Source organism: Pteronotus mesoamericanus, unplaced genomic scaffold (assembly GCF_021234165.1).
Source record: "Pteronotus mesoamericanus isolate MK-2021 breed Mesoamerican mustached bat unplaced genomic scaffold, CSHL_Meso_final contig_68, whole genome shotgun sequence".
Taxonomy (NCBI): domain Eukaryota; kingdom Metazoa; phylum Chordata; class Mammalia; order Chiroptera; family Mormoopidae; genus Pteronotus; species Pteronotus mesoamericanus.
The window spans coordinates 25,383,669-25,399,541 of NW_026555234.1; the positions used below are offsets into that span (position 1 = coordinate 25,383,669).

Consider the following 15,873-nt stretch of genomic DNA (forward strand, 5'->3'; position numbering starts at 1 on the left):
GTCCTGGAATTTGGCTAATGACTGATATCAAATCTCCTGGCCTGTATTTTCAGCAATATGTCCCCCCGCCCCCCACCTTTTTAAAGAGCAGTATAAGTTTTGTTCATCTTCTGTTTCTACCATTGCCTTGTAAACAGGAAGCTGTTTGTTTTATTCATTGTTCTGATGCTTCCTGGTACATGGTAGGCACTCAATTTAGGTATTTGTTGCGTGAATGAATGAATGCCTTTTAAAAGATTTCTCATGGTGTTTTCACGACCACTTTTGCTATTTATTTTCGTAACCACCATCTACCTGTCCATCAGCCTTAAATGTCACTCACTTTTGGAAGCCTTCCTGATCCCCTGCACTACCTTAGGTGTTCCTGAGCTCTACTCTCTTTGACACCACTCTTTATACTGATAAAATCTTCAAGAGGGAGGTTTCTATGTTTATTTACTGGGTACACCTTTGTACCCCCAATTCCACGCTCGGTGTCCATCATGTAGGATGTGCTTAATCGGTATTTTGTTGAATAAATGAAGTAAATTGGGATGTAATTTGTCTGTTTGAAGGCAGGAACTGATTCAACATAGCCAGGTGTTCTTGTACTACCTATTCATCTGTCTTAACTTTCAAGTCATAGCCTTTTTTCTTTAAAAAAAAAAAATCAACTTTAAGGGGGGAGGGGGCAGGGGAAAGTGGTAGGGAGAAGGCAGAGACAAATGCATTTGGAAAAATAAATAAAAAAACTTTATTGAGGCATAATTTATATATCATAAAATCCATTCATTAAATTCTTTGCATTCTTGTTTCTTCCTCTTTTCTGCATGAAGGTCATTTTTCTGATGGATAAAAGAGGATGAAGGTAGAAGTGGAGTGTGGTGAAACCTGGGGTAGAGGATGCACTCCGAGGGCCTAGTTTCCTAGGCTTTACTTCTGTTTCACTTTTCTGTTGTGATCGTAAGCAAATAACCTCTTTAAGCCTTGGATTCTGATCTGTAAAACTGCACTATTAAGAGTTTCTTCATTGCATACTCTAAGGATTAAATGAGATGACGTGTAAAAGATCTGACCCACTGTAGAGGTAATAACACCAATAATGTAGACTCTCTCCTTCCCTCCATCGTCTATTAATTAACCTCACACCCCCTAAACAGGAGGTCTGCTCTCACCATCATCACTGTTTTGTTATAAACATTAAAAAAAAAACAAAACACCACAAAAACCCAACCTTCTTCCTTCTTTAGTATTTCTGCAAACCCCACTTCACTCTGAGGATTTGCTTTCCTGGCACGATTCTCACAGATTTTTGTCCCTCTTTTTATTCATCCGTCGGCATATGCTTTTCTCTCCATCTTTTCAGTATGCTGGTAGGAAAAACAAACCCCACCTGGGATCGTTAGAGACAGTGGTTTCTTTAGTTGCCGTTCCCTTTGCTGTCCACTGTATTTTATTTTGAACTCAGAATGGTGTTTTTCAAAATCTCCATTCTTTTACAAATTTTTTTTTTACATCCTTGCATCTCGAAATACCTGCTTTTTCCCTGCATCTGTTTCCTGAAGTCTCCTACCTCCTGCCTCTCTGTGTGCTGTATTACGTTCACATCCCCCAGGCTCCTACAGCTTCCACATGACCAACCAATTCTTCCCAGGGAGTCACATTACATCAGCATTACTAATGCAATATCTGTTATATTTGACTATATTTTATTCTAGTCAGTCATTTAAAAAAATGAACCTCGGTACTGGTCTGCTTTAACATGGAGGATGAATTGCAAACTGCTGCGAGATTTGGGGGACATATTTATATTAAATATGTACCTGTTGAATTTAGGCTTTTTCTCAACGCTTCAGAAACCCTGAGATTTCGGGTAACTGGGATGGCAGAAAGAAAGAGTATCCAGAAACTTCGCAAAAAATTAGACTCCATCAAAAGGACTGCTTAATACACTCGAAAGGACACCCACCAACAAACCCATCTCCCAACAACCAGCAGATTATCTCACCAGCAAGTGAGACTGCAAGGTTTGGGGGCCCGGCTGTACCACTTCGCGATGCGCATAGGGGGAGTTCGTGCCCATTTTGTTCAGACTGACCGTTTCCCCCTTGTTGGTTTTGCCCCGATCCCCCTGCGCAGGCACCCACAGTGCGTCAGGCCGGCGCTTTATAGCGACAGCCTGGGCGGCTCCATTCGCTGTTTTTCCTCTTCTCTGGTTATTGACTTCAGGTGTAGTTCGCGAAGATGCAGCTCAAACCCATGGAGATTAACCCCGAGGTGAGCGTCAGGTGCACGGTGGCCGGGGAGCAGTTGACAAAGGGTCAGCCCACGCCAGGTATTTTATTTTTGTATTTTTCTTTGCATTTGTCTTTCAGATGCTGAACAAAGTGAGTGGCGTTTCGTGTTGTCTCAATCCCCATCCCCCCGGGAGCGCCGAGGCGGAGGCGCCCACCTGCTCCGGCGGTTTCGCAGGGACCTAACGGCGTCCTGCGTGCTTCAGGGGAGCCGGGCTGGGGCTGGGTCGGGACGCTCTCCCTCTGCCCCTGCACCGGGGGCGAGGGTGGGATTCCGGTGGAGGAGGAGGCTACGCCAGAAGTCGAGCGCCTGGCCGAGCTCCCGAGGGCGTGGCGCGGGCCGCGCGACTCCGGTGTCCGGGCTTCGCGGGAGCCACGTGTGGACCGCGCTTTGTGCTGTGTCATCGCGCTGGAGGGGTGGGGCGCGGGGCGGAGACTCCTCCCGGGCTCCGTGGAGTCGCTGAGGGTGTTGAGTCTGCCCAGAGCTCCGGCACGTACCACTTGCCTGTGTCCCCGAGTCTGGCCGTCTTGTCTTCTCTTTGCAGGTGTTGGCCCGGCTGGGGGTCGCCGGTCAGTGGCGCTTCGTGGATGTGCTGGGGCTGGAGGAAGAGGCTCTGAGCTCGGTGCCTGCGCCGGCCTGCGCGCTGCTGCTGCTGTTTCCACTCACCGCCCAGGTAGGGCGTGGGGCCCGGTGTGCGCTCCGCTCCCAAACCAAAATGAGGCATTGTGTACGGTATAGACTCCCGGCTCTTCTTCCCACCTGGCTTAGACGCTCAGACCTCGCAACACTGCCCCCTCCCTGTGGAGGATGGAAGGAGGAGCCCACGTTCTCTTGGTACATTTGGAACCACTGTTGTAATAGAGCTTGTTACCTTCTTGCTCATCCATCCAGCATTGTCGCAAATTTGGAAGAGAAGCAGGATCTCATTTCCGTCATCCCAATTATCCAGGGAAATAATTCATCCTACTCACAAGTTCCTTTGAACCTAGGCTTTCCTGAACCTTCTATGCCAAGGCACGGCTTGTTGTTTCCCTTTCAGGGCAGTTACCTGCCAGTGTTTTCGGTGCTCAGACTCCCACCTTGCTATTAACAAGAGGGGGATGGGCTTGCCTAAACCTCAAGAAAACAATAGGTTCTTTAATTCTGTACCTGCACTGCCTGGGTCTCCAGTGGACTCAGGGAATTCTTCCCATTCCTCCACTCCGTACAACATGAACACTTGGATTTTAGTCTCACTTATGTGCTTTTCTTTAAAAAAAAAAAAAAAAAAAGCTTAATTATTTCTGTATGTTTTCTGTGTGGGAACCTCCTTCCACCCCTCTTATCCTCTTTCCTCTCTGACCTTGTAGGTAAATGAAATAGGTGGGCATTAGAGCAATCTTGGATACAGCTTTTCATTTCCATTTAGATGGTCTTCCTCCGACAAGCGTGCGTTGATACATGTACATTAAAGACTGAGCATCAGATATAAAAAAGGTAGCTGGGATAATAGTCTTGAGATGTGTGCAGTTCCCACGGATAGTGTGGTATTGTCTAGCTCCTGTTGCTGTCACTGGACCCCTGATTAGGGAGTGGTTGAAAGTTTCCTTTAGCAAAACTTGTGGTATTAGCATTTGGGGCATCATTTCAAACAGAGTGAGCTTAACAGAAGCACCATCCTAAGGCTGGGTGTTCTAGAAGCATCCTCAGTGTAAATTAGGCCCTATAGGAAGTTTCAGGGTTTCCTCCTATAAATAAGGTAACAACCCGTATTAAAGTTATTAGGATAATCCCAGTGACTTTTTTTTTAAATTTCATTTTTTATTACCAAAGCTTTTACTTAGGTAAAAACCAAGCTGCCAAAAATTGCAAGTCAAATTAACTTCCCTGTTGACCCAAGTGAAATGCAATCTCCTCTCTCCTACTTGAGACCCTCAAAGAGCTTCCTTATTAGAGGAACCATGATGACTCGGAGGTTTTGAGAAGCGCACAGATGCAAGGCCTCTGGGAGGCAGTGGTGCAGCGAGCTTGCCTTTCAAAAGCCCACTGATCTCCTTTTGCGGGATCAAGTGGTTTTTGTTAGAGAACGTTCTGCTTTGAACATTTTATGTTTGAAAGAGCTCGATACTTAGTGCTTTCGCTCCAGTTCAGTCTGTCTGATTTCTTAGAGCGCCTCTTCTGTGACACACAACACCCACTGGGCTAAATGCTGAAGCAAATTTGGAGAAAAGTTGAGGTTTGTACGTTGACTTCCAAACAAACTAATGTTAATTTAGAAAGCATTTAATTGTGTCTTAAGAGATTATTATGAAATCCTAAATGGAACACTTTTAAAACATTAACTTGAAGTGATAATGAAATATATATATATAAATGTCTCCATGCAAGAGCTCAAACAATCCTAAAGGATGGTGCTATTGCATTTAAAAAATTTCAACCTAGAAAAGTAAAAAGCCTTAATAGTCCATGAGCAACTCACTTTAAGGATCTGGTAGAAAGATACTTGATGCTAGAACTTCCTACTAGGTGGAGTTTTAAGTTGAACTTGTGGGACAGAGGTCATAATTCCTCAGAGGGTGCCACAGACAAGGCCTAAACTTCAATTTCATGTACAGTAATGGAAGGCTACTAGGCTTGGAAATATGCTTCTCATGTTCTGACTCACACTGCTTATGGGTAATAGTGTTTCTGTAGCATTAGCACCCTGCTTTTAACTGAGAAGTCATACCTGCAAGGTCTTTAAAACTTGTTAGTGGAAAGTTTGGACAAGCCCACTAAATGACTCTGCAGAGAGCTAACGGATGCTTTGAAGAAAATGACCTCTAGTCTCATTTATTTACTGGTCTGTACCCTCCTCCCCACCTCCCATTGCTAATCTATCCTTAAACTGTGTAGCTGGCAAGGACAAACAAGTGTCAACACCTTCCCCTTACAGGATGAGGAGGAGTTCTTGTGAAATCACAGCCAAGCCAGTGCCCTAGACTAGTTGTCTTTCCTTCATAAAAAAGGAGGGCATCATTACACTCTTTAAATTGTGCCTTTCAGCAGTAAAGGCTTGCTTTGTTACTGAAGAGAAGTATGCTTGGACAGTATAGAAGTAGAATGTTAAAGATTAGTGAGCTATAAACTGGCTGGTATTCTTGTTGGCTGTTAAATTAACCAAAGCCTGATTGGGATACCCATGTGAAATGCAGCCACTGTTGGTGTTATAGGAAGGAAACTCTTTGGCTCATTACAATTTCTATTTAAGATCCTTAGGTTATGTAATTAACTTGTCCTTTTTTTTTTTTTTTTGACTCCATGACACCATCCATTTCCAGCTAAAAGGCTGCAGCGATGTCTAGACAAAGCCTTGGGCAATATCCAAGGCCGTTACTGCACTGCAGCATCCGGGTGGAGTCTCAGAACCTCACGGGCTGGCGTGGGTGTGGGAGGCAGACAGGCCAATTCCCTGGGCATTGGCCAACACCTAGAACCAGGGCTCCTGGTCACACATCCTACTTGTGTTTCCATTTAGGTGGTAGAAGTTACTGTGCTGCCATCTGTTCTTTGCATTTTCACATGTTTTTTACACTCACAGCATGAGAACTTTAGGAAAAAACAGATTGAAGAGCTGAAGGGACAAGAAGTCAGTCCTAAAGTGTACTTCATGAAGCAGACCATTGGGAACTCCTGTGGTACCATCGGACTTATACACGCAGTGGCCAATAATCAAGACAAACTGGAATTTGGTAAGTGAGTTTTGAGGCCATTCATCCTCTGACTGACCTCTAATTAACCATCACTCTTCATTACAAAACCCGTGCTGGTCTATTCAGCAAAGTCATTGCCTTCAAAAATTTTGAAACCGACTTATCCAGATGTAATCAGGGGTGAATTCTTGTTTCTTTTGAGGGAAGGAAACTGACTTTCTAAGAAGCATGGTTTGGCTTCTTCCAGCTGGAGAGGAGAAGGGAGTGATAGTTTTTTTCTCCAAAGATTTTATTTTTTAGAGAGGGGAAAGGGAGGGAGAAGAAAAGAACAGAAACATCCATGTGCAAGAGAAACATCGATTGGTTGCCCCTTGCACACCCCCAGCAGGGGACGTGGCCTGCAGCTCAGCATGTGCCCTGACTGGGAATCGAACCAGCTACCTTTTGGTTTGCAGGCCGGTGCCACACCAGCGAGGGCGGGAGTGGTACTGTTTTGTACTGCAGCTCTGTATATGCTTTTCATTTGTAGACAGCTTAGATGGGTCTCAGGTGGAGGATAAAGAACACTTGAGTGCTGATTATGGTCATGATTCTCATGTGTTCAATTCTCAGTGATTCTGAAGAATGAGAGATGATACTAAGCTGTAAAACATCAACAGTTAGAACCTGTGTTTAGTGGTTCTGTGTCTCATAATCATCAGGGGACAGCTTAGAGCAGTTGGGCACAGAGTGTGGCAGTTCCTGCAGAAGGCGAGAGGCATAGCAGCAGGTTGGAATCTTGAAAGGATTCAGCTTTGAACAAAGTCAGGTCAGAGCCCATAACCCATCTTCAGTGGATGCTGTGGAGGATGTAGAAGAAATGAGCAAGTCAGCCCTAAAGCTTGTCAGAGGCTTAATTAACAGCACTAAAATATGCTAAAATATATCACCATTATATGATTTAGGCCAAGGGTCATCAGACTCTTAAAGACCAGGGAGTAAATATTTCAGGCTTGTGGGCCATATGGTCTCTACCCTTTAGTTGCAAAAGCATCCATAAACACGATGTAAACCAATGGATGTGGCTGTGTTCCAGGAGAACTTGTTTTACAAAAATAGGCGGCAGTAATCTGATTCAGACAGTAGATGGGGTGGCTAAGAACTGAACCATTTCAGCTAACCGTCCACACTGTTACTTGTAGCAGACCAAGCACTGTGTTTTGCCATGTATAATGCGCACCCATGTTTTTGGCCCAAACTTTTGGGGGAAAAATCTTTTAATTTTTTTATTTCAATTTTTTATTTATATACATTTAGATACTTGCTTTTTTTGTATTATAGTTTTATCATTTGTAACAAATAGTTACAAAACACAAGAACAGACACAAGGTATTTCAGATATTACCCATGTATAATGTGCATCCTTCTTTTTCCCTCAAAAATTTGGGCAAAAAGTGCATGTTATACACAGAAAAATAAGAACTTCTTTTTACAAGGGAAGTGTGGCCAAGACTCTACTACTGGTATACTTTCAAAATTAAACAATAAACCAGCTGCCTGGCCATAAACATCCAGATATTCCAGGATTTTTTTTTTTCTTCCAAAATGGACTTGATTGAGCCGTATTAGAAAGTTGTAGCTTAATCCTTTCTGTTTCCTCTGCAGTCAGTCTCACTTTATCTAGACTACTGTACTCTTGAGGTCGGCAGATACACTGATTTTTTGGTAACCGCGGTCACGGAGGTGCCCGGGGCTTACTCGGCATCACAGCCCTCCTCAACGGGCTAAGAGGATTCCTGTCAGTTTCAAATTTTGAATACTCCCAATTTAACAAATTTACTTTTTTTAAGTTTAGAGCTGAAGGTTCAAGATGAAGTCTTTTGAAATATGGTCTTGCTCTACCTGGGTAGATAGTGTCTCCTAAACTTACCCACACTGAGCAACGACTGAACACTTACACCACCCATCGGCCAGTCATCTGTCTCCAGGCCAGACTGTTTGGCTCTTGACGTTTCTATTTAAGATTCTTAGGTTAATACCTATCCAGATGACTGTTTTACTAAGCATGCATCTTTCAATCCTAAAATAAAAATCTTGGCTGAGAACTGTCATTAGACTAGAACGCTATTGTTAACGTTACGAGTGCAACGCACATTAATGGTGCATGGCCAGGTTCTGTAGAAAAAGCAACAGACAAGATAGTTTCTGTCTTTATGGCACTAAAAATCTCACCAGCACACATCACAAATGGATAAGGGCGGTAACCAAGTGATGCTGAGAGATTGGAGAGATGAATTGAGGTGGGAGGTGCAGGCAGTTGGGGAGTGGCTGGCGGCGGAGGCAGGAAGGCGTGGCACATGGGAGGAGCCACGGGAGGTCCCTGGCCCGCGTGCAGTACCGAGGGACTGAGAGCGGGGAAGAGGCTGGAGCAGAAGGTACAGCCCATCCGCATCCCTGGAGGCCATCATAAAAACTCAGGTTGCTAGATGTGACCGGCTGTGCAGCGGCTTAAATCAGCAATAAATGTGCATTCATTTCCATGATTTTATCGATACTAACGTGCTTTTTTTTTTTTTTTTTTTTTTTTTTTTAAAGAGGATGGGTCAGTCCTGAAACAGTTTCTTTCTGAAACAGAGAAGTTGTCCCCTGAAGACAGAGCAAAATGCTTTGAAAAGAATGAGGTGGGAAGAGAACTTAGAGAGCATTACTTTCTCAATGACTCTGGAAGTGTTTGTGCTAATGACTCTCTCTTTCTCAGGCCATTCAGGCAGCCCACGATGCCGTGGCTCAGGAAGGCCAGTGCCGGGTAAGGGCGAACACAAGTCAGGCCCAGGATGCCAAGTGCCGCCTGCCTTTTCCCTAACACACGGGAAGTGGCCTCTTACTGGAACATGGCAAATGTTGTTTTCTATCCAAGGCCTATTAACTCCAAAAAATTCTACTGGAATAGTGCTTTGCCCAGGCCTATTTATAAAATGGCTCTCAGAAATCTAATTGGCAGTTGACGTAGTCTTGAGTAAGTTCAAACTGATAGTATTTTGTTTAGATCTAAATGAGTCTAATAGAGTAACACCCCACCTAGTAATTGAGCATTTCAGATATTCTCACAGACTGTTGGGTACAGTGAGATGTATAAACAAGGACTGGCAATTTCTAGAAGGCGTATATGTACCATTAATCTGAACAAAGCCTTCTCGTCAACTGTTAAATTAGATTTAAGTCTGTTACACTGCCTTTATAATAATAATTTGCTCTGCCACTTTCTAGTCTTGATCTTGGATGAGATCCCTAGCCTCCCTACACTTTAATTCCCTGCTCAGTAAAAAGCAAGTCATGGAGTTCTGACAGCTATAGTCTATCTGCCTCAATGGGCTTAGATGAGAGCCTAGTATATAGGAAATACGTACATATTATCTATCATAATTTTTAAAATGTACAAGCAAGTTGGTTCAAGCATATTATACTTGTTATATATTACATTTATTTTTAGCAAATTAAGTTCTGCTTTATAAAATACTCATTTCAAAAAAATGTCTTGGCTCTCTCCAGGTAGATGACAAAGTGAACTTCCATTTTATTCTGTTTAACAACGTGGATGGCCACCTCTATGAACTTGGTATGTTGCATTCCATTTTTGGAATCGAATACAGTTTTCATCTTTTTCATACCTAATTCCTTTTTATAGTAATGGCATGTAACTTGATAGTACTTTCGCCTATCATTGTTTATGAATCTAGAACAGCGGGGTGTTCTCACGGCTGAGGGGGGGCTTCACCCTTCATACAGCCCAGAACATCCCCCTTGGGCACCCTGGCCGGCCAAATGAATGGCTTTAGTCACGGACCAGGGAGCAGACCAGCACTGCCCTGTGTGCGTGCTCGGTTTTTCTCCTCACTTGCCATTACAGCACTGTTGGTATAGGATCTCTGGCATCAGCCTCTTCAGACAGGGAATACTTTGGGAAGAAGTTAAATGCCTAAATAGGACCTTGTTTGGTTAGAAAGGATGTGCACACATCGGGATGGTTTCTGTTAACTGGTATAGGGCAACAAGAAAGATTATCTACCTTGTGAGCCGCCATCTTTGCATTAATGGAGAAAGCTGTGTTGCCTCAAGTCAAGGTACTTCCCGCAGGCAGATGAGCTAATGGGCAGCTGTTGAGGGGCAAAAGCAACCTTGGGGGCCCCACCTTCCTGCACCTCAGGGACGGAATCTGCCTTTTGTCCTGTGGCTCTTCCCGGAGATGGGACACAAGTCCTTCCGTTAGGGTCGCTGGTCTGGGCTGTGGGATCTCGTTACTGGTAGATGAGGATTGCCTGGGATGGGGCGGGAGTACTTGACCCTTCTTTCCAGCCTGTTGCTTTGTGACTAGGCTTCCTCTGTGGGAGAGGCAGTGTGTGGAAGAATCCTACATGTCCCTTCAGGCTGGATAAACACAGTAGCCAGAAAACGTGCAGAGAAAATTGACACACCTGGCTTCTTTGTTGCAGATGGACGAATGCCTTTTCCCGTGAACCATGGCACCAGCGCAGAGGACTTGCTGCTGCAGGTAACCTTGAGAACCTCGCCCCAGGAGTGCCCGTGTGTTTTTAGCCTAGCCCTCTGTTGCAAAGTCCTAGCACTTCTTTCAGTACAGCCAGTTCCAATCATCTGGATTAGTAGCAATCATCTGGGTTAGTAGCAATCATCCAGGTTACTAGCATTCTTTGGGGTTTAAAGATCATTTTAGTGATTCTGTCTACCTTAGACCTTGTAGCAAGTGGTTTTAAACAGGATCCTTCAGAGCAGCCCTGACTAACCTGTATTGTGTGCTGTCTTCAGCCCACAGTGAGAAATAGCCTGAAAGCCATTGCTTTGCTTCTTTGTGGGATTAAGGTGACCATTGTCCTCTTGTCAGATTACATTGTAGCTCGTGGAACCGAAACCTGAGCCTTTCCTCATCCCTCCCAGACTGTTGGCTTTGGGTCAGTTTTGTAGGCAGTGTATTACGGGTTCTGGTTAGGCATTTAACCTCAGGAGCGTTTTTCCCCACATGGTCCCCTACTGTAGGACAAGAGAAGCATATTCAAAACATGCCTGACAAGAACTTTAAGATCTGGGATCACAGTGTCACTATCCCAGTACAAGTGACTACAAAAATCTCTTAATCCTGGACCAGAGCTGGCAGATTGTTCTAGGCCTCTTCACCCTGAAAATGAGTCTCTACAGTTAAATCAGTTTTCAATTATTAAGGAAAACTGCTTAATTATGATGAAATAAAAAATGCTGTTAACATAGAGCTACTGCATTTGTAGTACTAACAGCTAATCTTTTTTTAGCGCTTGCTGTGTGGAGACTGGGGGGTTGACTACCTTTTTCAGACAGAAGATGCTTTAGCTTGGGTGGCATAAGGCCCCATTGCAAGTATTCAGTTCTGCTGTTTCAGCTCCAGAGTAGCCTGTAGACAGTGGGTACACGACTGTGTGGCTGTTCACTGAAACTTTAGTTACAGAAACACGCAGCGGGCTGGGTTCGGCCCACAGGCTGCAATTTGTTGACCCCTCTACTAGGTGCTCTTCTAAGTGGCTTAGGCCTTTAAAAAAAAAATCATATATATAATTTTATATCTATAAAAAATTGTATATATATAATTGGTTGTTAATTACACTTGTCCCATTTTTTCCTCCCCTTTATTCCCCTCTGCCCTGCACCCCCCCGCCCCCCGGCATTCCCCCCACCTTAGTTTCTGTCCATGGGTCGTACATATAAGTTCTGCGGCTTCTCCATTTCCTATGCTATTCTTAACCTCCCCCTGCTTCTTTTGTACCTCCTGTTTATGCTGCTTACTGCCTGTACCTTCCCCTCCATTCTCCCCCACCCCCTCCCCTCTGATCTCCATTTCTGTGGTTCTGTTCCTGTTCTAGTTGTGACATACACCTTTTATAGAACCCTTCTAAGGACACTGTGAGGCAGGTATTCTCGTTCACATTTTACAGAGGAGGAGCAGTGATGCCCAAGGTCAGTGACTTAAGTGGCGCAGCCATGGCTCCAATCTAGACAGTCTGTCTCTAGAGTCTGTGCTAGGTCGCAGCACAAGACTGCCTGTTTCAGTGATAGACCTGTCTGTGGAACGTCATAGACCTCGCGACCTTGAGGTGCCAGTGGGCCAAAGCATGCCACTCTGGGAGGGAGGGTCGCTTTGTCCAGTTTGCTGGAGTGCACAGCTGGGGTCAGTTGGAGCTAATTCTTGGATAAACAGGGGCAATGAGAATAGTAATAAAGAATGAGAACTAGACCTAGAGAAGCAGGATGAGGGGTGTTTGATGACAGAGCCAGCGTTTAGTTATGGGAAAATAAGAGCAGAGGCAGGATTTCTGGTCATGACTTACTTGGGGGGAAGACTCCAAATAAAGCACTAACGGCCATTCTAACATCTCTAAGACTATACTAGTACCGTAAAATGCACCCCACATAGGACATCTACAGCTGTTAGGTGAGTAGAATTTACGAGGTGTGGGGAAGGTAAAACTTTTTGTTCCAGAAAATAACACTGACTCTGATTTAGAATCTCATGTAAAATCAAGTGAATGTAAACCAAACCAGTATCTTAACTAGTGAAAGTTCTTGAGTGAGGCTGGTTCTATATGGTTAAAGATGTTTTAGATTTCCGAAACTAAACACAGAATTTACTTAAGCCAGAGAGAAAATACATACATTTAACCCAGGTATCCAAAACTGGAGTGACATAGGTCCACAGCTCATTGTCGGTATAGGAGGTGGCGCTCCTGTCTGGAGAGGCCCACGCTCCGTATTACTCAGCGCTGTCGGAAGGGCCTCAAGGTCTGGGTACCAGTATTTTAAACCTTGTGACAGAATGTAGATGTCAATCTGGACTCCCTGTGGTTTTCATGAGTGGTTTCAAAGCAGGAATAAAACACTGCCATGATCGATTGCTCTTTTGTCATCAAGTCGAAGACTCCTGGACTTTGGGAGCGGATGTCCTGTGTCATAGAATGTTACCTGTCCTCTTAAAGGTCTTATATTAATGTGGTTTGTGGAGCTGTCTTTCAGCTGGACTCCTTACAGACTGAACAGAATGATTGATATTTATGATCCCCAGTCATTTTTAAAACCTGGAATTTGGTAAATAACGAACACAGACATCTGAGATGTTGTGGGTTTGGTTCCAGACCTCTGGGTTTGATTTCGGGGACCTCTGGGTTTGATTTCGGGGACCTCTGGGACAAAACAAGTATCACAATGAAGCAAGTTGTAATCTTTTTGCTGGTGGACGGTCTTGTTTTCAGTCTGTTTTTTGTTTTGTTTTGTTTTGTTTTGTTTTTAAAGAAAAGCCACATTTGTGGAGCCCAGTAAAACAAAATGCAACAAAGCTGGGTGTGCCTATATTGGGATCAATTTTCTGTTACCAATCTTTGTAGTCTAGGTCTTAGAATTGGTAATGCACCTTTTGTCTGTACCTGGAGTACTAGGTATTTAAACTTTTAAGGCTCTTTTGTAAAGTGTATACTTTGAAGAGATTTGCCTCTACCCTGGGAATTTTTGAGTTAGAATAACTTTTTCCCTTTGGGATAAAGATCAATTTTCTGTCTTGTTTTGACCTGAGGAAAAGAGGACAGATAATGTAGTCTTATAGTCAAAACCAGGCACAAGGTGGGAGAAACACAGGGCATTTGATGGCAGTTAAAAAGGAGTCAAAGCTTCTGAAGTCAGATCTGTGATGCAAGTTTGTTTCTCCCATCACTTGACTTTTGTTTCTTCCTGCCTTGAACCCTGGTTTTCAAGTTTAAGGGGAAGTTTAAAATTGACGAGGGTGAACTTTGAGCATTCATAGGCTTCACAGGTACTTTCCCTTTGGAACTTTCCTTTTGAGCTGTTGCTGCTTGGATATTAACTGACATTCCTCCTTTTCAGGACGCGGCGAAGGTCTGCAGGGAGTTCACTGAGCGGGAGCAGGGGGAAGTCCGCTTCTCGGCGGTGGCCCTCTGCAAGGCTGCCTAATGCCCTGCGGGAAGGGACTAAGCTCTTCCCCTTCTTCCCTTCACCACCGAAATACATCCCTACCACTGCAGTCTTAACATGCTTCAGTGCTTGTAGAAAACAGCTGTTCTCCTTTGGTTCTGTAGCTCTACCCCCCCTCAGCCACACCCAAGCGCTAGCAGAGCTCAGCTGTCGACGGGGCAGTTTGGTGCAGGCTTCAGACGGTGAAGCATTTTCCCCACTGTGTGTCTCGTACCTCAATATCTAATGCTTTAAATGGCTACTTTGGTTTGTGTCTGTAAGGTAAGGCCTTGGATGTGGTATAAACTGTTTGTCCTTATGAGGAATAAAACTTTTCTGCTGATAAGAGAGAAGCCTAAACTTGTTTTTATTTTCTCTTTTACCTTCTTTTACTTTAATACATCTGAAGTTATTTTGACAGTAATAGAAGTATTGCTAGACATTTTTTCTATACTTTTATATTACTGTTTACTTGTTAACTCTGAAATACTTTAAAAATATTTTTAGAACAATTTTACAGAAATATTGAGAAGATACAGTTCTTATATACCCTTTATCCATTTCTCCCTTTGTTATGTTAATGTGGTGCATTTGTTCTAATTGATAAACATATTGATAATATTCCTAATTACTAAAGCCCATAGCTTATTCAGATTTCCTTAGTTTTTACAAAATAGCCTTCTCCCCCCCCACCCCCATGATACCACATTTTATTAATATCTCACTGGGCTCCCCTTGGCTGTGATAATTTCTCAGACTTGGCCTCTTTTTGATGACCTTGACAGTTTTGGGGAGAGCGGGTCAGGTATTTTGTAGGCTGCCCCTCTATTAGGATTTGCCTGATGTTTTTCTCATAATGAGGGTAGGGTTAGGAGTTTTGAGGGAGAAAGACCACAGAGCTAAAGTGCCACATATAAAGGGTACATACTTGGGGGGCGGTGGGGGTGGTAAATGGAGACAAATGTATATGAAACATTTTTTTAAAGGGCACATACCATCAACATGATTTATTGCTGTGGATATTGACCTTGATCAGCTGCCTGAGGTGACAGTTGTCACCTTTTCCTACTGTAGTTACTTCTCCCATTCCCACCCCCTTCCCAGTCATGCTGCTGGGAGGAGGGTGTCTGCGCAGCCCGCACTGGAGGGGGTTGGATTACGCTCTAGCTCCTTGTGGGGGGAGTGCCTCCAAATTACTTGCAGTTGTTTCACAAGCCAGATTTGTCTCTTCTCTGCTATTTATTCAGTCATTTATATTCGTATGAATTCATGGATATTTCTTTTATACTGGGTTATAATCCAATACTACATTTTGTTGCTGAAATTGCTCCAGCTTTGACCACTGAGAATTATTTTAGTTGCTTCCTGTGTCCATGTGACATACCCCAATCAACGTAGGTTTTTTGTTTTGTTTTTCAGCAATTCCTTGCTTTCTAGAAATTAGTTTTTTTTTAAAACAAATGTCTTTGCCATTTCTTGTTAAGCCTTAATATTTTAAAGATAAGGACACACTGATATGTAATTTGTCGGCTTGCGTTAAAGATTAAATGACATCTGTCCTCAACAATCACTTGAATATACAGAAACTGCCTTTCTAGGTAACGAATGAAGGACTGTGGGAAGAAACGCCATGCATCTCCCTCTTCCTGTGATCCTCACAGAAGAGCATCATCCCGTTTGTTACCAGGGATCCGGGTAACTGGGGTCTCAGCTGCCTCCAAGTTTCTAGCACCAATTACTCTATGGTGATACCTGCGATTCCAGCTTCTCAGGGAAGAGTATATTGGTTCCTAGGAGTAAAGTTATCACTAGTATTAACATTGTTTTTTAACTCTTGGAAGTTGGGTTTTCTCCCACCTTTTTCCTATTGTTTGTGCTATTTCAGATGTCCCTATTTGTCCCACTTTGCCCCTTGGCCTCCATCCTCCCCTACTATTAACATTCTCGTAAC

General features: G+C 43.7%; 1 protein-coding gene across 1 annotated transcript; it reads left to right on the forward strand.

Moving 5' to 3' along the window:
* The first annotated feature begins 2,035 nt into the window (after positions 1-2,035).
* On the forward strand, positions 2,036-14,256 carry UCHL1 (ubiquitin C-terminal hydrolase L1). The gene is given in 9 exon segments (XM_054582196.1): positions 2,036-2,256; positions 2,480-2,766; positions 2,769-2,947; positions 5,834-5,984; positions 8,520-8,605; positions 8,683-8,730; positions 9,474-9,540; positions 10,415-10,473; positions 13,836-14,256. Coding segments are annotated over 9 exon segments (1,185 nt in total). The 3' UTR covers positions 13,923-14,256.
* Positions 14,257-15,873: the final 1,617 nt, after the last annotated feature.